The sequence below is a fragment of the Silurus aristotelis genome (genome assembly GCF_946808225.1).
Source record: "Silurus aristotelis genome assembly, chromosome: 3".
Lineage (NCBI taxonomy): Eukaryota > Metazoa > Chordata > Actinopteri > Siluriformes > Siluridae > Silurus > Silurus aristotelis.
Window position 1 is genome coordinate 3,669,331 of NC_139576.1, and position 23,602 is coordinate 3,692,932.

At 39.7% G+C, this 23,602-nt stretch overlaps 1 protein-coding gene across 1 annotated transcript; it reads right to left on the minus strand.

The window, feature by feature from the left end:
• Positions 1 to 7,460: 7,460 nt before the first annotated feature.
• Positions 7,461 to 18,330, minus strand: slc40a1 (solute carrier family 40 member 1). Its single transcript, XM_083536285.1, has 8 exons — positions 17,967 to 18,330; positions 17,788 to 17,855; positions 16,951 to 17,110; positions 16,739 to 16,854; positions 12,082 to 12,208; positions 10,926 to 11,174; positions 10,170 to 10,811; positions 7,461 to 9,923 (listed from the first exon to the last, which is right to left on the minus strand). The coding sequence occupies exons 1-8, from the start codon at positions 17,998 to 18,000 to the stop codon at positions 9,610 to 9,612; spliced, it is 1,710 nt and encodes a 569-aa protein (XP_083392411.1). The 5' UTR covers positions 18,001 to 18,330; the 3' UTR covers positions 7,461 to 9,609.
• Between the last annotated feature and the right edge of the window lie 5,272 nt (positions 18,331 to 23,602).

Here is a 23,602-nt window from a genome sequence, read left to right on the forward strand (position 1 = left end):
TCTGCTTCATCTCTTTTATACGTAAGAGAAATGGGCTGGGGAGGAAATTGGAATGTGATTGGGTTTTTGATTCGAGATGAGACAACACACAGCTCCAGTGATCTACTGAAGATCTAAGTGAAGAATAAGAGTTGTTGTTCTGCACTTGAACTTTAGACAGGCAGTTAAGACCTGGTCACATCCCAGAACCTACATTCCTTCCATCACATTCAGGTCATTACCCAATTGTTGGTTTTTGGCAGAATTGGTGGGTTCTTGTAGATTGTAAAGTCTTGAAGACCAGGCTAATGTTTGGTCATTAGCTCAGAACTTGTTTTTTAGTATATTTGTTTTGGGTACTCTGTTTTTCTTGCCTTGTCATTAAGATCTCACCTTCCCTTCTGTAGGCTACTTCCTTTTTTAGTTCTCAGTAAACCAAGGCTTGGCAATGTTGAATTTTCTGAGTCTGTAAGTTTCAGCTGCAGTTTCAAACACACTCTAGTCTTGTGACTGCAAATAAACCTCCATAGCCCCTCACTTTAGCATGGCTACTAAATGGGGAGAAGTTTGTAGACCACTGAATAGTAGACAGAGTGGCCTGAACCTGAGGGAACCAATGGTCAGCATGCTTTAAAACATGGTAGAAGTGGTCTCTCTTGGACTTTTTACCTGTTCGACACTAAACATTGTATCGCTTGTATTTGGGAAGTTCTTAATTGAGATTAGCTCTTTTGGTCCATTGGTCACTGCAGACAGTGCTTTATACTTCTACTCTATACAAACGATCTGGTAATTAACAAGTTCTACAGCTGCTCTCCTGTAGGTTGTGATGGAATGTAAACTTCTTCTTCTTCTTTCGGCTGCTCCCATTAGGGGTCGCCACAGCGGATCATCCGTCTCCATACCACCCTGTCCTCTACATCTGCCTCTTTCACACCAACTACCTGCATGTCTTCCCTCACCACATCCATGAACCTCCTCCTTGGCCTTCCTCTTTTCCTCCTACCTGGTGGCTCCATCTTCAGCATTTTTCTACCAATATAATTCATGTCCCTTCTCTGCACATGTCCAAACCATCTCAATCTCGCTTTCCTCACCTTGTCACCAAAACATCCTACATGTGCTGTCCCTCTAATAAACTAATTTCTAATCTTGTCCATCCTCGTCACTCCCAACGAAAACCTTAACATCTTCAGCTCTGCTACCTCCAGCTCCACTCCCTGTCTTTTACTCAATGCCACTGTCTCTAATCCATACAACATCGCAGGTCTCACCACAGTCCTATAAACTTTCCCTTTCATTCTTGCAGATACCCTACTATCACAAATCACTCCTGTCACTCTTCTCCACCCACTCCACCCTGCCTGCACTCTTTTCTTTACTTCTCTAACACACTCTCCATTACTTTGCACTGTTGACCCCAGGTACCTGAACTCCTCCACCTTCTCCACCTCTTCTCCCTGCAACCGCATCACTCCACTGCCCTCCCTCTCATTCACACACATGTACTCTGTCTTACTCCTACTGACTTTCATTCCCCTTCTCTCAAGCGCATATCTCCACCTCTCCAGGCTCTTCTCAACCTGCTCTCTACTCTCACCACAAATCACAATATCATCTGCAAACATCATAGTCCAGGGAGACTCCTGTCTGACCTCGTCCGTCAACCTGTCCATCACCACTGCAAACATGAAACCATACTGTTGCTCACAGATGGTCACCTCTTCTCTCAGCCTGGCTTCCACTACTCTTTCCCATAACTTCACGGTGTGACTGATCAACTTAATTCCCCTGTAGTTACTGCAGGTCTGCACATCTCCCTTATGTTTAAAGATCGGTACCAGCACACTCCTTCTCCATTCCTCAGGCATCCTCTCCCCTTCCAGAATCCTGTTAAACAATCTGGTTAAAAACTCCACTGCCATCTCTCCTAAACATCTCCACGCTTCTACCGGTATGTCATCTGGTCCAACCGACTTTCCATTCTTCATCCTCCTAATCGCTGCTCTCACTTCCTCCTTACTAATCCTATCTACATCCTGCTTCACCAACTCCAACTCCACATCCTCCAACCTTCTCTCTCTCTGATTTTCCTTATTCATCAGCTGCTCAAAATACTCCCTCCATTTTCTCAACACACTCTCCTCATTAGTCAACACATTTCCCTCTCCATCCTTTATTGCTCTAACTTGCAGTACATCCTTCCCAGCTCGGTCCCTCTGCCTGGCCAATCGGTATAAATCCTTTTCTCCTTCCTTAGTGTCCAACCTCTTATACAGCTCCTCATATGCCCTTTCCTTGGCTTTCGCCACATCCCTTTTTACCTGCTGCCGTATCTCCTTGTACTCCTGCCTACTTTTCTCATCACTCTGTCGATCCCACTTCTGTTTTGCCAACCTCTTTCCCCTAATGCTCTCCTGCACTTCCTCATTCCACCACCACGTCTCCTTGTCTTGCTTTCTATTTCCAGATGTCACACCAAGTACTTTTCTAGCTGCCTCCCTCATCACTCCTGCAGTAGTTGCCCAATCATCCGGCACCTCTTTACCACCACCAAGCCCCTGTCTGACCTCTTCCCTGAACCTCACACTACACTCTTCCTCCTTCAGTTTCCACCATCTTATTCTTCTTTCAATCCTTACTTTCCTCCTCTTCCTCTTCGCCTCCAAAACCATCCTACAGATCACCATCCGATGCTGTCTAGCTACACTGTCCCCCGCCAACACCTTAAAGTCTCCAATCTCCTTCAGGTTGCATCTCCTACACAGAACATAATCCACCTGTGTGCACCTTCCTCCACTCTTATACGTCACCCTATGATCCTCCTTCTTCTTAAAATACGTGTTCACCACTGCCATTTCCATCCTTTTAGCAAAATCTACCACCATCTGCCCTTCCACATTCCTCTCCTTAAAACCATACCTACCCATCACCTCCTCATCACCTCTGTTCCCTTCACCTACATGCCCATTAAAGTCTGCCCCAATCACCAATCGTTCTTTCCTAGGTACACCATCTACCACTTCATCTAATTCACTCCAGAATCTTTCCTTCTCCTCCATCTCACAGCCAACTTGTGGAGCATAGGCACTGATGACATTTATCATCATCCCTTCAACCTCCACCTTCACGATCATCACCCTATCAGAAACTCTCTTCACCTCCACTACACTCTTACTGTACTCTTCCTTCAGAATCACCCCTACACCATTTCTCTTTCCATCCACACCATGATAAAACAGTTTAAACCCACCTCCAATGTTCCTGGCCTTACTCTCTTTCCACTTGGTCTCCTGAACACACAGCATATCTACCTTTCTCCTCTCTATCATCTCAGCTACCTCTCTCCCTTTACCCGTCATAGTACCAACATTTAAAGTACCAACCCGAACCTCTACTCTCCTACACTGCTCTTTTTCCTGCCGTCTCTGTAGACATCTTCCTCCTCTCCTTCTCCTCCTTTGGCCAACAGTAGCCCAATTTCCACTGGTACCCTGTCGGCTAACGATACCTGTGGCGGTCGTTGTTAACCCGGGCCTCGACCGATCCGGTATGAAATTCTCATTTGTGATCCGCATATTTGATTTGGCACATGTTTTACGCTGGATGCCCTTCCTATTGCATCCCTCCCCATTTACCCGGGCTTGGGACCGGCACTAAGAGTGCACTGGCTTGTGCCTCCCTAATGGCTGGGTTTGATGGTGTGTTCAATTGGTGTGGCTGGGAGCAATACCGGGAAGCACTTGACTGAGGAAGCCGTCCATCCATGGTGCCATCTTAGACCTAATAATGTCTTGATTTGGGTTTTATTTGGTAAATGTTATCAGTTACATTAGTAAGTCATCAGGTTCACTGCAGGAATTGCTTCATTATGATTTTTTTTTAGCTTTTTTTTGACAACTTATCTCCCTTCCACTTAACATACTGTAGGCTTTTGATTACCTATAAACAAATACAGGCGAATTAGGGGTTAAGATCTGACTCGTTCTGGGAAAGTGGGAGCTCTGTGGTTAAAAAGGTCGGGGGTTCAAGCCCCAGAATCGCCAAGCTGCCACTCTTGAACAAAGCCTCCAACCCTCTGTGCTCCAGGAGAACTGTATCATGGCCGGCCCTGCACTCTGACCCCAGCTTCCTAACATCACTGGGATATGCAAAGAGACTAAATGCTTAAAGAAACTATACCTATTTGCTATTACGTAATGTTTAGGCTCGTAATTGATCTTGGCGAATCAAAGTACAAGAAAATTGTGAGTTTCCTTTCAAATGAATGCTGACATTATACGAGTGTATGTTGGCGGCGTGTTTTTACAAGGAACACACCTGGTGCTGTTGCAATGCTTGCCTGTAATTTGCGAAAAGACTAGGACACTTTAGTTGCAAGACAGAGCTGGGACACAAACGTCACGTTACATAAACCAAAGCGAAGTCACTGCTGTCATGTTTTTGCGCCTTCGGGGGTTCACAGAGTTCATCTCGAACCAGCTGTGAACCTTGTACAAGTAGAGTGGACTTGGAATGTGGGTTGCTGTTTAAAATATGGAGATGTGTCACTTGTGAATGGGTTAACACACATATATGTTCTGATTTTTGAAAAAACAGTAAGTAGTGCTGTGATTCTTTTTGTTTAAAAGTAGAGCCATTCAGTAAATTAAGACTTCATTAAAAGTGTCCCTTTAAACTTTCACTTGAGTAAAAGCACAAAAGTTTTTGCCCTTTAAATTTACTGAAGTATCCACAGTACGGATTTATTATAACTATAATGTTCCTATGATCCTTTTTATCACAAGACTCTTTACTTAATCACCTCAGTTGATGTGAAAAGACTCGAATGTGACTCTCAGCACACTGATCTATTAATAGAATGATATTAATGACTCAAACACTGATACATTTTTTATAACAATGATCATGAACCCAAAACCTTTTTTATAACTACTTAAAAAAAATCACGTAAACGAGGTCACGTGTGTTGTGGTGAGTTCGAATCTGGAGTTTCTTCATCATTTATTCCTCTGTAAATGTTCTGCTTGATGTTGATCTGATGCTGAACTGTATGTTGGTGATCAGTAGATACACCGAGCGCCGATCAAAAAAAACGTGTAAAACAGTGCGTGCGCTCGATCCTGATTGGTGACTCGCTGCGTGTTTCACCAGTTTGACCAGTTTTTATCCTCGTAAATAAAGAGGAACGACTGATGTAGTTAAGTAAAAAGTCAAATATTTGACTTTGAAATGTAGTGACGTTACAGTAAAAGTCTCCCCGAATGAAAACACTTTAGTGAAGTACTGACACGTGAAAAATCTACTTAAGTAATAATAATTTACTTTATTATTCTCCACCACTGTCGTCTAATTTATCCTGATGTTTCCATGGAAATCTGTATTCAACATTTGAGCTATTCATTAACATGAATTCATACATCTGCCATAAGGGATTAATCCCGGTCAAGGTCCTGGTGATATATGATTTGCTAATTGCATCAGGTAAAAGTTTAAATATTGGCCATATTTTTCTTAGATTTAGGACTGAGACATGTGACTTGTCATAATTTGTTTTAAAAGTAAATCCTGTTCTCAATAAACAAACAAATGGTGTCCAATTTTGGACTAATCAATGATAAGGGTTTTAGAGACCCAAAGAGCCAAATGAACCTGAACCACTTAATAAAACGTTGGATTTTCATGTTCCAGGCCAGTTTGTTTTTACATTGGCGGTTTGTGTTTAGTTTTCAGGAAGCAAATCAATTAAATTTGAACACTTTCCAGTTATTAAGGATCCTTGTCCCCGTTTTATCGCATATTATAAATCTAAGGTTCATCGTTGCCCTGTTGTCCTGAGATTTCGTGAAACTACGTTTCAAGGGTCAAAGAAGTCGAATTTTATTTTGTATTAACCTCAAATAAGTCATTTAAAGAAAATTCTCATGTTCATGCTATACATACCACTTCCTGTCCTTTCATACACTTAACCCCTATTTTATGGCTGAATATACTGTAATGACCACTTTCTCTAGGTCATGTCAGAAAGACAATTTGAGCCTTTATCTTATCTCCTCTGTGTGGTTATCTCGAGATTAGGTTTATGTGAGTGAACCTTGAAATGGCAGGATTCAGCACGTTCATCTCGTTCCAGCAGTTCCTCAGTGGCACCTGGCTGTAGAAGAAGCAAGGCTTAAAATTCACACCCTCTGAGATGTGATTGGTTTGTTAATGACAGGGCAGCATTTAAATGCTGTCCTTTATTAGAGCCAGGTGAAGCTCAGTATTATCGTGTATAAGGTGTTTTTGATTATATAAAAATATTAGTTTTGTGGGTGTTCCTCCGAGGACAGTTTAGTCGCTTGGTTTGTTGGGAACAAAGGGGATTGGAATTTGCCTTGTGGGAACTATAGTGACCAGTGATTGGTTTCATTGAAACTGTGGGGATCAGTGACTTTTCTGTTAGGAAGGATGAGGATCTGTGTTTGTCTTGGAAACTATACAAATTAGTTTGTTGGGAACAATGGGGATCAGTAATTGGTTTGTTTAGAACAATGGGGATCAGTAATTGGTTTGTTCAGAACAATGGGGATCAGTAATTGGTTTGTTTAGAACAATGGGGATCAGTAATTGGTTTGTTCAGAACAATGGGGATCAGTAATTGGTTTGTTCAGAACAATGGGGATCAGTAATTGGTTTGTTTAGAACAATGGGGCTCAGTTATCAGTTTGTTTAAAACAGTGGGGATCAGTAATTGGTTAGTTTAAAAGAATGGGGACTAGTAATTGTTTTGTTTAGAACAACGGGGATCAGTTATTGGTTTGTTTAGAACAATGGGGATTAGTAAAGTTTTTTCATTTAGAACAATAGGGATCAGTGATTGGTGTGTTAAGATTGATACTAATTGTTGTGTTGGGTACAATGTTGATCAGTTGGGAACAATGAGGATCAGTATTTAGTCAGTTAAACACAATGGTGATCAGTAATTGGTCTGGATAAAACAATGGTGATCAGTAATTGGTTTGTTGGAAACAATAGGGGATCAGTAATTGGTCATGTTAACACAATGTTGATCAGTAATTTTGTTTGTTGGGATTGAAACTAATAGGTGTGTTGGGAACACTGGTGATCAGTGACTAGTCGTTAGACCAATGGGATCAGTGACGGATTTGTTGGCAGATGACTGATTTTTATATGTGTATATATATATATATTCCAAGATATTATAATTTCAAAATGTTGAAACGAAACATGACTTGTGACAGGAAGACAATGCGAAACATTCTGCGAGATCATCTCGAGCGCTTCAGGGTGAACAGAGAAATTAGTGATCTGTCGCTTTAATAGAATGCTTTGGCTTCTTTTACAGCAAGAGAGGCCACTTTGAATGAATGAGAGCAGGAATGTGACCCTGTACAAACAAGTGCTGAGTGTGAGCCAGGAGGGAACTTCCCCAAGATCAGCTCTTTTTGCAGGCTTGCAGAAAACACAGTTTCGCGGCGTATGGATAAAAACGTCTTTATTGCAATTTCTTTTTTAAAGCAAGCACGTGAAACATACGACTCCTGAGCTGGTTGCTGTTCCTCCATCAAAGAGATACACAGAGATGTTTCATCATAACACTATTACATAACATTACAAGGAATAACTTTGGGAGGAAGAACCAGAAAGAACTTTCACTACAACACTAGGATATCACTAGGATATAGATATTCATATATTTATGTGCATATATAAAAACAAAATCTTTCACATTAAAAAAAAAAAAAAAAGAGACATCATAAAAGAGAAAACAAAGAGACATCATTTTTCCAACATTCAGCCAAGTAGTAAATAATAGCCACATGTATTTTTTTGGTTTTTTTTCCTGAAACAAAAACTTTAACCTATAAAACAGTCTCCTGGGTATGTGCTCATGTCTTTAGGGCAGGGTGAGAAAAAATAATAAAAAATCTTTGTTAAAGGCCTGCGTCCGCACACAAAGACCAGCTGCCCTTCGTTTTACTTTTGTGCTGACTCAGCACTGAGCCCAAAGAACACCCTCTCTGTCTCCAGACGTCCTCTACGGCTGACTCGTTCTGTTCCTCAACCTGCGTTATTACACAGAAACACCTCAAAGAAAGGGAAAAAAACGAGAAAAGAAAAAAGCCAGACCATTTCGTCCATCCATACTTTTCCGGTTTGGCAGGTAGTTCGACATGAGACTCTGAAACCCGCGCCGAAATATAAATATGCTGTGTTTACTTTGTACTCGGGCAAGGCCGATGAAGGCTGAAAAGACTTTTTTTCCCCCTGCTATACCTGATGCCTTTTTTTTTGGAGGATTATTAAAGCTGGATTTGGGAAGCTGGTGCTCTGCTCCGGCAGGAAAACTTGTGCAAAATGTTGAACAGACCTAAATGTGCACTGATGCGCTTAAATCACTTAAAGTGCTCGTGTTTGGAAAAAAGAATTAAGAAGGGAGGGGTAAAAAAAAAAAAAAAAAACTTTGATGTTGCTCCAATATTTAGTCAAAAGTATTGGGACACCTGCTTTTCCCAACCTGTCTGTGCTTCGTCTCCAAAATATTACCACCGAATTGTATAGGACGTCATTTTATAATGAAAACAAGCATATGATTCTCCATCCAGTTGCACTAGGAGACCCAAACCCCTTCCAGCATGATAATGCACAAAGCCAGCTCTATGAAGATCTGCTTTTCATGGGTTGGAGCGGAAGATCTGCTGCTATAGAGCTCCAACCATATTGCAACCCAGGCCTCCTAACCTCACCTATATTAGTATCTGACTTCTGACACTTGTGTCTGAATAAATCTCACACAAAACTCCACAAAATCTAGTAGAACATCTTCCTGGAAGAGTGGAGATTACTATAAGAGCAAATAAAGACCAAATGTTGAATGGGATGTTCACAAAGCGCACACCAATCTTATCTTCGGGTGTCCACAAACTTTTGGCAATATAGTGTATGTGCTTGAGGTCATATATATATATATATATATATATATATAATTACTCAATAATAAAATATACAGCAGGTTAATGCACTGTGCCAAAAGGTTGCCATGGGATTGTTTAAAAAGTAGAAATAGCTATTGATTATATTTTGTGATATATTACACGGTTTTATATTTATATAGAGAGTATTATATTCTATTCACAAATAACACCTGGAATGTAGAATAAAGACAGACAGATGTTTTTCCCTCACCTGCACTCTGGATTGAAAAAGAAGAAAAAAAAAAACACGAGTGAAAGACTGCATAGCTTTCGCAGTAACACATTAGCACCACCGTAGCCGACATGCTGACTGTAGATCGGACATAATGTCCGGTTGTAGATCGGACGTGTTTCTGAACGTGACGCTAAACCCCTGATGCGTGAGAGGGAGGGGGGGAAAAAAGCATTAAGTAACAATTCGTTGCTAAACAATTTTACTGACTAAAGCATGCACTAGCTAAAGCTGAATAAATACGGGTCACATGCAGGACGATAAAGCGAACTAACGGGTGATGACGCTGTTTCGTTTTTCTGGTTTTCTTCGCGTCCTTTCCGCAGCGCCTCAGAGGCGAGGACGGTAAATGCGAATACGCCGGGTTAGTACGATAGCGGGGGTGGGGTTAGGGGGTGTTCAGCGTCCGTCCGAAACAGCTTACACGGATGGAAGCGAGGGAGATTCTGAGTCCGTTTGTTTCTGCTCGGGCGAACAGCATAGGAACAGCCTGGTCCCGAGGCTCTTGAAGGCAAACCTGAAGTACATGATGTGGCCCATGGCGACGAAGGACACAGAGATTATGACGAGCAGACCGAAAGCTTCGGGGTTGGGTGCCAGAATGACCATGATGAAGTGCAGAAGGTCTAGGAGGTAGTTCATGGAGTTCTGGACGCCGTTGATGATCCCTCGCTCGGCCTCGGCGACGTTCTCCTGGATGAGCTGGGTCACGGTCAAGTCGAAAGACCAAAGACCTGGAGGAAAGACAGTAGAGGAAATCAGGAGTCAGCTGATGTCACATGGATTTATTTATTTATTTTTTTTACTGCCACACATAAATATTAATGGGAATGAGGATTGGCGTCAAAGGTTGACTTTACAGCTCTCGTGACTTACTGTTGCTCTTTATTCCAATAATCTAGTAATTAAGATCATTCTGTGGAGAACGTTCCATGAAGATCGTTTCTACAGTAATAAATATACACCGCGTGTCTACATACCCATTCTAGCAGCAATAACTCCGGCAAAAAGCAGGCTGACGGACAGATAGGATTCAACGTATGGGACTTCTTCAGCCTGCATGGTGAAGTTGAGCATGTCCTGGGCTTCAGTGGTGATCCCGCTGGACATGGTGGGAGCCTCGGGCAGTTGCGCATTGTCCCCTAGGAGATGGCTAATCATGCTCTTGAACGGAGAGACGCTTAGGTCCAAGGGGCTTCCTGGGACAAAGACTGACGCGACGCAGAGCAATAGACAGGACAGCTGAGCCATTCCGGCGAGGAAGCCAGTGCGGATGAGGCCGCACTTCTTGCGCACCCACGTGAAGGCCACGGTGCCGCAGATTCCCGACACGGCTGAGGCGCCCATGAGCATGCTGAGGATGGAACCGTTCAGGCCCTGTGTGTAGGCGTATCCCGTGGTGATGCAGTCAAAGCCCAGGACGGTCATGTAGAGGAAGGCGAGTGACATCCCGGCAAAGAAGATCGACTGGTTGTAGTAGGCGACCCAGCCGTTACGGAAAGTGCGCAGGGGTTCAGTCATCTGATAGCAGCATCCCTGCTCCTCCTCCGTAACGGATTTCACCGCTGAGCCCTCGTTCATCAGCTGCGACGCTTCAACCTGACCTTCGCCGTTCTCCAGTTCTGAGACGATATCAAAAAAGCAAACCTATCAGTACATATCCAATATATAATATATACAGTACTTCTCGAAAAGGGTTAGAGTGGTCTTTTATAAAATGTCACTTGTAACTCCACCTTTTTGAACGTTGAGCGGCTTCATCTCTTGGTTGCCGAAGTCTTTTTGTCCTGCTTTGATGGCCAGCGCTGGTGTTTTCTGGTACACCTTCCACAGGAGGAAGTACTCCAGACACATGGAGCAGAGATTCCAACCCGAGATGAAACCACAGCCCATGAAATGGGAACCGAACGCCATGATCTGTCCCACCAGCATTGGGGCCAAGATGTTAGTCAGCTGGTCGATGATTCTCACCGTGGCATTCATGTCTAGATAAGCAGAAAAATTGGTTTTCATTTGTAGTTTGAAGAAGCAAGCAGAGAAAAATCAGTGTGTATCAGGGTGTGTATATATACAGTACATAAGTACTTTCCAGCCATTTGTGGTTCTTCCCCAAACGGTTGGAAGCACACAATTGTATAGAACAGCTCTGGGTGTGGGAGCTTGAAAGTTTCTTCTCTTGAACTAGGAGACCCAAACCTGATCCAGCATGACAATGCCGTTGTGCACAAATGTTGTGCTTTCCATGGGTTTAAGTGGAAGATCTCCTGCTATAGAACTTCAACGCTACTGAACACGTTTGGGATGAATGAATGCTGACCGCACACCAGGCCTTCTCACCTCACCTCACCTACAGCTGGCTGTTCTAACAAATCTACAAAAAAGTATGTGACCGGTTTCGTGCCAATCAGCTGAGACAAATAAGACACAGGCTGAGTTGTATAAGAAATAAAATCCTCGTTGTCATGCTGTTGGAAATTATTAACCACGTTTAAGCGTTAGGTACAATACACTTCAGCAGTGAATTATTATATCATATCATAACTTTTTATAACCCGTATTTCCTCTGCTGAATGCAATTTAGCTCATCTTAACGGGTTTATGGCGCTCCAACACTGCGATTAACCCAAACTGAGGTAATTACAGTGTCATAAGCTGTCATGATGATGAATATTTTGGGTTTATTTTGTTGGTCATAAAAATAAAAAAATATATGGTTTCCTGGCAAAGATGTTTATCTTGTTAACTGAGAGAGAATAAAACAAGGTCTGGTGAGGGAATGCTGCTATTCTTCAGTAATTCAAATCTTGGTAGCAGGTTTGACGCCACAAACGCTAAAAACGGTTTTGAGTTGCACTAGTGAGAGAGTTTAAAGAGCACGTGTTGAGCTCTGACCTGCCAGGTTGCTGCGGTCGTCTCCAGCCACCACCACCACCCAGTCCCTCTGAATGGTGATGGACATGGCAGTGCTGGCCAGGTTGGCGATGTTGGCGATGGTGATGACCATAATGTAGCAAAACGTCTGTAAAACAACCAACAGGTAAGAAGACCATGCAATTTATGGCTTCTATAATTTTTAATACTTTAATACATTAAATAACACTACTAAGTACCACTGCTAATTCTACTACATTACTACACCCACCATTATTAGTACTAGTTCCCAAACTATCACTACAACTACTCATACTATTGCCTACTAACTGCCAGTACAATTATTATTACTAGTACTCAGTACCAGGCAGTGCATTTCACACTTAGACCTTCAGTGGTGTCCTACATGAATCAATCCTCCTCATAACACCATCATTATGACACCACAGCTCTAGAATCCATCAATATGATAGAGGAGCACAGTATAACACAGTGCTGCATCACAGACAGGAATCTCACACTGTGTATGAATGTTATTACTGAAGCAAGAAACCCAATGTACACAATTCAACACGTCTCCTTTCACTGTAGCCACAACTGCACCGCCCGCATACATCATCTCCAACAGAAGAATCCATATTCACCTCATAAAATTTTTCAGATTTGTGCGTTATGGGTTTTTTTTCAAATTTTTCCAGTCGTTACGGTTTTCCTAAGGATTTAAAAGGAAATTCTACAGGAAAGAAAACGCAAAAGTGTAAACGGTTCATGAAAAAGCTGAACAACTGTTTCGTCCATCTTTTCTTGAAAAGTCCGTCTTGTAAATGTATCTGTGAGCAAATAAAATTTTTTCTCCTCTGTCAGCTGTTGTGAAATAAATAAACAGCTATTAAAGCCACATGAATATATTTGAGTTGTGCAGTTTGCTACAGATGGGGGTTTGCGAGCTCTGACTAGCGCGATCTCTGAACGTCCGCTCGAAGGACGTGAAAACGCAGACGTTATTGGACGGCTGCTAAAATCGAATTGGTTACAGCGGATACCTTTGACCCTGGCAACACGTGATGTGATGGCTGAAATCTGATTGGATAGAAACTCCAACACTTAAGACTCAAGTGCGCTGCTCCTGAGAGAAATGCTATGGAATGAAGAGAATAGACTTGGGAATTTTTTATACATTTAATACATGGATATAAAAATAAAAATATTTAAAAACCTGTCAGTGATATTGATAGAGTTTAGGCGAGTATTGAAAGACTTGCTGGAAGGACAGCCTGCTTCTGCTAGTACTAATAACACTAATACTACTGTCACTACTACTGCTACCATGGTTACTATGCCAATATCAATACAATACTAATACTACTACAGTCACTAGTACTAAATTCTAACACAATATCAATCACTACTAATACTGACTTTACTAATAATACGGACAAATACTATTTTTACTGTCACTGCCTATACCAGTGCTACCAATACTGCAATTAAATACTATTATTACTACTTTATCTAACACTACTTCTACTAAAAACAATACTAAAATACTACTTCTATTATTACTAATATTACAACTGCTACTATTACTGCTAATACCAATACTACCACTTCTAAAATTACTCATTTATTACTACTAATACTAATAATTACTGCTGTATCTACCAATATTTCTACTAATTATACTTTTACTACCACTTCTACAACTAATACTGTCCATACCAGAACTACTACTGCTACAATACTTTATTTTTTAAACAAATAACAACACTATTAACACAGCTTTTATGAATATTGCAACCCCCACAGTTGGTGCTATTACGACTACTACAACTTCTACAGCTAACACTGCTAATTAGAGTACTACCAGTACTCCGAATAATACAAATACCGTGAAATAACTAGTGCAGTTAATATTATTACTACTACCACTATTTCTACTAATATCAATACTGCCACTATTATTACTAATATTACACCATTACTATTTATTGTAGCATCTACTTTAATACCTATTGCTACTATAATGATATGACTAATACTAGTGAAAAAATCATAAATCAAGAGAAAACACTATTAGTTTTATTAGTACTAATCCTCTTACTGGGACTGGTGCTAATGCTACCACTATACTAACAAGCAATTCATATATTGTATATATATAAATCATCCATAATTGTCCCATAGGTGACATAGGTATATATATAGTTACTGACAGTAGTCCATCTGTCCATCTATCTTGACTATTAATGTAAAGCGATGTAAGTGGAAGAAAGTTCTGTGGAGTCCAAACGGGACATTTTTTTGTCTCTAACAGAAGAACTTGTGTAAGACATATAACAGGAGAGAAGATGTGATCAGACTCCCCTCACCCCCACACACAGAGGTGGAAGCCTAATATTTTGGGGTTGTTTAGGAGCAGGGAAGGTTGGAGACTTATTCCAGAAAGTGAAGGGAATCTTGAGTCAACATGGCAACCATTCCGTACTTCAACACCATGCAATTCACCGTACAACTGTCCAGATGGCAAGAGGGTATAAAGCTGTTATTCGTTCTAACAGAGGATATTTTTCAATGAGAATAAAGTTTAGGATTTGTAGATGGAACCTGTGTGTGTCCCTCAAAAACCATACTATGTGTTTACAAACTATTGACAGGCCCTGCCTATATATAAAATACAATTTTCTGGGGGTGGGGGGGTCACATGACCAGATACAGTGCTCTTGCACAGGCAGTAAAATACATTTTAGGTTGCATTTTATCGCTGTGTGCTTTATAGAAGAAAAAAAAAATAAATAAATAATATATATATATATATATATATATATATATATATATATATATATATATATATATATATATATATATATATATATATATAAATTATACTAGAATAAATACAGTACAATGTGTATAAATGCCTACATTCAGGTACAGACCAGAACAACAACCTCAATGATCTAAAAGGACACACACACACACACACACACTCTCTGTGTTAGGTCAGTCCCTCATGACCCTGTTTAAAGTCAAAAACGTTGTGCTTTTTTTTTAGGCTGTGTTGTCAGGTTACAGCTGTTTAGGGACGTGTGCTAATACTGGCTATACAACACGCTTCGTTTGCACACGTCAAAGTCGCGGTGTTGTGCTGACAGCATGGTAAAGAATTTCCCCTCGACTTCAGCTTTAACTCTCTTCAACATCCAGAACATTCCTCACATACATTTCACCAGAGCTACTAAGCAATGTGCTCTTTAATATAAATAATTAACAAACCCAATGGGTTACAAATGGGCTGGAACTAAATGCTGACTAATGCGGCTGCGTTATGTAAAGATTAAAGATAAAGTAGTAGTGACTCAGAACTGCTTCGGAGTGCTCCTTATCCGTTTCCAGGCGAAAGAGAGCTGCTATTTGCCCTTTAACCTATAAGCTCATCTGCAAGAACTTGACTTTTTTAAGCAGTTGCTTTATCTCCAGTGGCGTTTAAAAGGAAGGCGCTTTACTTCTTATGTTTCTAAACTTTGTATGTTTAGTTTGTAATATTTTATTTACATTAATTGTATACTGAAAAACAGTAAATATAATTCTTACATCTGAATGACTATCAGCATAACATTCGAAAAAACACTAAACTAAGCTTTAGGTTTAATAAGCCATCGGGATCCAACAAGTGTTCATGGATGTTTGCTTAAATGTTATCTGATATCAAATGCACTTACTGTTCGTTAACTGCACAGCTAGAGATTTCTCTAAATGCGAAAATGAATACAACTCTAAGAAACGTATGAAACTGTAGCCAAAACCTGTGGAAACTTTGAGGACTGTGTCTAAAATAGCTTAAAACCTTTAAAAATAAAACTTTTAATAATAGCTAAAAATAAATTATGCTAAACCTTAAAAAAAAAAAAACGAATAAACTATAAACCTAAAATCAGTTGCTATACCTACTAACCATCATAACGTTTCATAAAATATTACCTGTGAACTGTAGATAAAATATTACCTAAGAACTGCTAAAACAATAAAAACAGTTTGTAGCTAAAAAACTAAACCCCGAATCCTGTAGCTAAAAAAACTACTACAACCATGAAAACTGTTGCATAAAACTGCTAACCGCTCAAAATTGTAGCTTAAATAACTACTAAACCTTTGAAAATGCAGCTGTAAAAGCCTTTGACTTGACTAAAATATCACCTGACAAGTGCCAAAACCTTGAAAACTGTATACATCATAGCTAAAAAATGAAAACAATGAAAACTGTAGTTAAAAATCCTATTTAAAACTTTGAGCTAGTTTTTAAGCTACATATTAAACTCCCCAAACTAAAAAAAATAAAAATGTATAATCTGCAGCTAAAAAACTACTTAAACCCTTAAACTTGTAGCAAAAACATTCTAAACACTAAAAACTGTTGGTAAAAAACCCCAACTAAACACCTAAAAATTGCAGCTTACACGTACTAAACTTAAAACACTGAAGCTAGTTTTTAGCTAGCTAATAACCTTCCCACAAAACCTATAACCTAAAAGCTGTAGTTGAAAACCAGTAAAACCCAGAACACCTGACTTTAAAGTAGAAAGTCTGATGATAATGTCATAAACCTGTAGATAAAATCATTCAGAAATACAGTTTTAGATCTATGACTACTACATTAAACCTTAATTAACCATCCACTCACCAGAAGCCATCCGTTATACATGTGTGTGAGCTGCTCTTTAAATTGGAACACCAGCATCAACAGGATTCCACAAAGGATAACTGAAGAGTTCTGGACGATCAGAGACGTCTGGGCCACTGAAAGCCAACACAACATGTAGGATTGAACATTGGATATTAAATGCTATCCATTTTTTCAGAGCAGATGTGGGAGGGTATGCACATGTACGTTACCTTTGAGACGGGCGTTTTTGTCCACCCAGTCCCCGATGATGGCTCCGAGCAGCAGGACCGACCCCGCCACCACCAGGCCATACACAGCCGTCAGGAGCAAACTGTTTCCGTACAACTCAACCAGAAACACAGCCACGGCAAAGTTCCACATTCGGTCCCCCTGCAGGAAAGAACAACACCAATGTCAGAGTAGAAAACCATCCAAGAAGCTTGAAATGTGACCGATACCTATATACATATTGGCCTGGGGTGCCAATACTTTAAAATCTTCATTATGTGTTGCTGTGATGAACATCCAGTTGTACTAATGGTTTCTTATTTTTTTCACCTTTATCTCAGGAAATAACTGAAATTTAAATTATTTTATATTTAACTATAAATAATAACAAAAAGAAAGATATTATTCGTATAAAATGTAATGAAATTATAAAATACAATGAAATTAAACAGTAGTTAAGCATTTAATAATGAAATAAAAACAATAACAATAATAAAAAACTGCATGTAAATATATCTATTTTTCAACAAAATAATAAACACAAAAATGCACATTTTAAATATAAAGAAATATAATATGAAAACAAATAAATGAATTAAATTATGCAATACATTTACATAAAATTTGGTACACATCCTAAAAATAATAAAAAAAGAAAATGAAATGTAAAACAAACAATAAATAAGTAAATAAATGTGTAAAAATAAATCTGAATAAATATTACAGTTTCTCTGCGTTTTCTTTGTACATGTAAATAAATAAAAAATTTAGCAAATGCAGAATTTAAATATGATATGCATATATTTGTTTATTAAAAGCTCTGATTATACTGAACTCACCCAGGTTGATAAAGCATGTCCGACATAGATAAGGAACTTCGAAGACGTGAAAAAGTCACGCAAAGTATCTGCATGAAAAGAAAAAAAAATGATAACCATAATTTTAAAAAATAAATAAAAAAGATCAATATGTTATTATTTATGTTGTGTTGTTTTGCATGGTTGCAAATAAATCTTACCACAACACGACTTTTTAGATGTGGAGTTTTCCATTTCGACTTCAATTTATAGATTTTTTTGCAATAAAAAAAATTACAAAAAATTTAGATATATATTCCTTAGAAAAAGGTTTTCAGGATCGATCTGTTCTCTGTATACACACTGTAGCCTTAATTTCCTAGAAAGACAGCACCGATATTTCTCCCCTTTCCTCTCCTTTCCAAACTTAGCTATCACTGTAGCTGAAGTCGGAAAGAAATAAACCCCTTGCTCGAGTTTTTAACGCGGAAAACCGCAGGCTGAATTTGTTTATTTTCTTTTCTTTCTTCCCTGCTGTATGAAGCGCCCTCGACAGTCTCCTGTGCGCGCCGCCGCGCAGCTTTATGAACGCGCTCGGCGCTCAGGGATTCACACGTGACCCGGAGGCAGCCAATCAGAGAGCGAGCTCTGCACTCCGCTTTGTTTACCAGTCAGTCTTTGTAACAGGGGGAAAGAAGGAAGGGGGGAAAAAACATGCCCTGTCATTGTCTTGCTTCCTTTTCACAATGCTTTATTTATAATGCACAATAAATTGCTTTAAGAGCACATGCTGGCGTCCATATAACAAGTCTGGGGGCCATCAAGGGTTTTCTTGAACTCCAGAAGTATTGGCACCCATCCAAAAAAAAAAAAAAAAAAAAAAAGACTTTTTTTTCCAGCCTAAACACCAATAATAGTTTGGTTTAAACGCCTTTTATAGAGTATAGACAGCTTTTTATAGTGTTATATCGCACTTCTTTGTCCTGCCCGTGTATTTTCCTGACCCTATGCCCGTTGCCTGACGTGTAAATCTGCAATCATTTGTGTTGACAGAGGACAAAATCTCCATGAATTTATCGCAATAAATCAGATTTGTACGCCTGAAATACCCGTCGATTATACGAAAAAGATATGTCGGAGATCTATCTGACCTTGCTGTGACCTCGACCCTGCCTTGAATCAATTCATGGTGCAATCGTCGTTTCGTGCATAAATATAAACGGAGACTTTTTCTCAAAATATCTCTCCGGCATCTCAAAATGATTCAAGCGACCCAAAAGTGTAAATTTTTACAAACGGGTTACAATTAAAACTGCATGAAACTGATCAAAAACAATAATGTGAGCACTCTATCACTTAGTAATGCAGCTCAGCCACTGCAGCTGATGCTTCCCATGGACAATGCAGATTTTCTGAGGGGTATCTTGAATCCTCCCCCTCCCCAAAAAAAGGAGGTAAATACAAGAATAAATGCACTACATGCAATAGTATATACTGCATACCCTATTTTTTTAGCTTTCTGATGCTTCCTGGTTTTATCAGGTGCCATTACTTTTGTCGTAATGGAACGGCTAGTTGTAGTGTGGCGTATGAATCTGCTTTGAAATCATGTGCTGGTGCAATTCGAATATATAAAAATCACACTAACTCTAATTGAGTCTCCTTAGAATAGTCTTTATTTGTCAGCACAATACAATTTTTTCAGCCATGATACAGCACCCCTGGAGCACAGAGTGTTAAGGGCCTTGTTTAAGGGCCCAAGAGTGGCACCTTGGCAATACTGGTGCTCTGACCTTCCGATCAGTACCCCAGCACCTTAACCACAGCTGCCACTGGTGTAAAGTATTTAAGGAAATGTACTTCATTACTGTACTTAAGTATTTTTTTGTTACTTTGGCTACTGATTTTTCAGCAACTTTTCCACTCTACTCAACTACATTTATGATTGAATCGATGTACTTTACTTCACTCTATATTTTAATTGACAATGAGCATCACAGCAGTTTTATCTGCCGTGGCTTATTGTTTTTCTGCAGAAGAGGCGATATCGTCGTCACCGTTTTATTCGTCCATGGAATACTAAGGCTTCTTGTATTTTGTGACACGATGCTGTAATTTTATTTGTTAATTGATGATCCCTTTTTGAAAGATTGCATTAATATTTTGTCTTGATATTTGTTTCATTCTGGCATGTTTGAAGAGGCTGTTTATCGTTTGGTTAATGCAGTGTTGAGGAAGCCAGTCTGATTTGTAATTTAGGAATATTTTAGTATTTTAATATTTCAGGAATTAATGATTTGATTGATGTGGTAAGTTTACCCCCTTTCAAATAAATTAACAGTCTAGAATTTTTATGGTGGGTTTATTTGAACAGAAAGAGAAAGAATATAAAGAAAAAAAAACATTAAAAACATTAAAGAAAGGTTATAAATTAATTTGTATTTGCTCGAGTGAAATAAGTATTTGATCCTGTACCAAATTAGCAAGAAATCTGACCCCCACACACCCAAAATTAGTCCTGTCCTTTTAAAAACATTCTTCTAATATCAACTTGTTATGTATATAAAATCAACCTCTGCCATTCAAACTTCTCCACCACCATGGGCACGACCACAGAGCTGTCAGGGACGAGATTGTAGACCTTCACAAGGCTGGAATGGGCTACAAGACCGTCAGATTGTTGCCTTGACCGTATGTTTTGGATCATTGTCATTCTGGAAGACTCAATCCACGACCCATCTTCAGTGTTCTGGCTGAGGCCAGGAGGTTCTCATCCAGGATTCTACAGTGCATGGCCCTGTTCATGTGGTGAAGTCTTCCTGAAACAGCCCTAAAGCATTATGTGGGGATGATGTTCTAGTGGTCATATTCAGTATTTTTCTCCCTCTAAACACGGCAAGTCGAGTTGATGCCGAAGAGCTCAATTTTGGTCTCATATGACCCCCTTTACATTCTCAAACCTTCTCATTCAGGTGTTCATTGGAAAACTTCAGACGGACCTGTTGATGTGCATTCTTGAGCAAAAGGACCTCAGTGTTTTACCAATAGTTTTCTTGGTGACTGTGGTCCCAGCTCCCTTGAGATCATTAACAAACTTCTCATGTGTAATTCTGGGCTGATCTTTCACCTTTCTCAGAATCATCCTTACCCAGTTAGGTGAGATTTAGCATGGAGCTCCAGAGTGAGTGGGCGATTGATTGATCTTGTATTTGTTCTATTTCTGAATTATCGTGCCAACAGTGGTCTTGTGCATGTCTACAATCTCGTCCCTGACATCCTTTGACAGCACTTTGGTCTTTTCCATGGTGGTGGAGAAGTTTGAATGGAAGAAGTTGATTCTGTGACTGGTGTCTTTTATACACATCACAAGTTGATTTCAGGAGAACTTTCCTAAAGGGACAGGACTAATTTGGGTGTGTGGGAGTCAGAATTCTGGCTGGTAGGTACGGAATCAAATACTTATTTCACTCAATCTAATGCAAATCCATTAACCCATCATTTATATATAATATTAATTAACACTTTTTTGATATTCTTTTTCTCTCTCTGTTATAATAATACTACCATCCGAATTCTAGGCTGTTTATTTCTTTGTAAGGGGGGTAAATTTACAAAATCAGCGGGGGATCAAATAATTATTTCTGTCACTGTAGTAACTATACTGAACTTTCACTGTACCCATAAAGATTCATGCAAGTAATTTACCTATAATAAGTCTTTTTTTCCTTGCCACAGTCACCATGGCTGCTCATCAGGAATAAATACATATTGTTCAAGCTGCTTTGAGACAATGTCTGTTGTAAAAGGCGCTATAGTAATAAACTTGACTTGACTTGACTTGACTTTTAGTTAATTGATTAACGAACCCTTTTGAGTGTAATGTGTCATTTTACACAATTCACACTAAAAAGTCAAGCTACAATCTTCTTCTTCTTTCGGCTGCTCCCATTAGGGGTCGCCACAGCAGATCATCCGTCTCCATACCACCCTGTCCTCTATATCTGCCTCTTTTACACCAACTACCTGCATGTCTTGCCTCACCACATTTATGAACCTCCTCCTTGGCCTTCCTGGATGTGGTGAGGGAAGACATGCAGGTAGTTGGTGTAAAAGAGGCAGATATAGAGGACAGGGTGGTCAAGCTACAATAATGTACCTAAAATAGTAGAAAGTGCATTACCAAAGCAGTCTACAGCAACATACCTTTGAACATTGGTAAATGTTTGTACCTTCTTGCTTGTTTCTCTAAAAGAACATTCATGCACCCCTAGTGATAGAAATGTACCGTAGTGTCCTGGTATCTCACTCTTTTGAGGGGGGTGCCATTAATTATGAGCTGTACCATACTTTTATAATCATAAGAGAAGTTCAGCAGGTACATTCTATCCCTGATGACTGGTCCTGTTTCTGGAGACCTGCTCATATTCTTTACGAAGGCAGATCTCCAGAAACAGGTTTAGGGATCATCGTATTGTAGTGAGACAGGGTTACTGAGATTGTAAGCAAAAATATAGTGATTAAAATAAAAGCCTCGTGTTTCTGTTTGCAAACAGCGTAGATGTGATTACTCAGAAATGTGTCGTTGGTCACCGTGGCCGTGTTCAGTGAGATCATTGTTTCTTAACCTCAGACCTGGCCGACCGCAGGAATGCACATTACGATCCAGTGATGTAATTCACTGCTTTAAAGTCATTTTAAGAAGATGCTTTTGAAAATGAATAATACTCCTTGTCTTTCCTCATCCAGCGCACAAGATTCCGAGTGGCTCTCGGAGTGCGTTCCGTCTATTTCCGGCGATTTGGATAAGTACGACTGATTCGCAGAATTCGTTTAAAGCACGTATTTGTCAAAGTGTGTAGGAAATATAAGGTAGTTACTTAGATTTAAGCCTTTATTTTGAAAAAATGGTAATATACAGTGAATTACGGAGGAAGGGGAAGCTCAGTCGTTAAGATTTTGGACTTCTGCTTAGAAGGTCCTGAGTTCAAAAATCCCGGTGCCACTGCTTGGCTTTGAGCCTCAACTGCTCAGTTGTATGAATGAGATAAATGTTGCTCAGGATAAGGGCGTCTGCCAAATGCCATAAATGTAATTCTTGCAGAAGAAACATCACTTGTGGCTGTACTCAAAGCTACATTATATGATTTTTGAACATTCCATTCCACATACAATTTCTATTTCCTGCTATAAGAACCTCCACTCTTCTGGGAAGGTGCTCCACTAGATTTAGCAGAGATTTGTGATCAGGTACTAATGTATCACATTCATCCATGTTCATAGGGATGGAGCTCTATAAAAGGAGATCTTCCACTTCAACCCATGAAAAGCAGATCTTCATGAAGCTGTCTTTGTGCACAGGTGCATTGTCATGCTGGAAAATGTTTGGCTCTCCAAGTTCAAATGAAGGGAAAAATGTCATGCTCCTTCTATAGACCTTCTATACAATTGTGTGCCTCCAAGTTTGTGGTAACAGTTTGGGGAAGAACCACGTATGGCAGGAAAAATCTAATACTTTTGCCCGTATAGTGTAGTACATCAAATGGAAAGATTCAATAATACATAAGACAAACAAAGCAAAAGTAACACAAAGCAAAAGTTGGTAGTTTTTAAGAAGCTAGAATTGTGTAGATCTTCTACGTTCATGCTGATGCACGATACGCTCACGATACACATCCGGAGACGTGTATATATCCTAACTTTCTACTTTTAGATTAAATTAGATTTGATTGTCGTGCATCATTGATCCTCGTCCCCCACGACCCTGTCACAGGTTCACCACTGTTCCTTCCTTGGAGCACTTTTGATTTAATTCTGAACACTGCAGACCAGGAACATCTCACAAGAGCTGCAGTTTTGG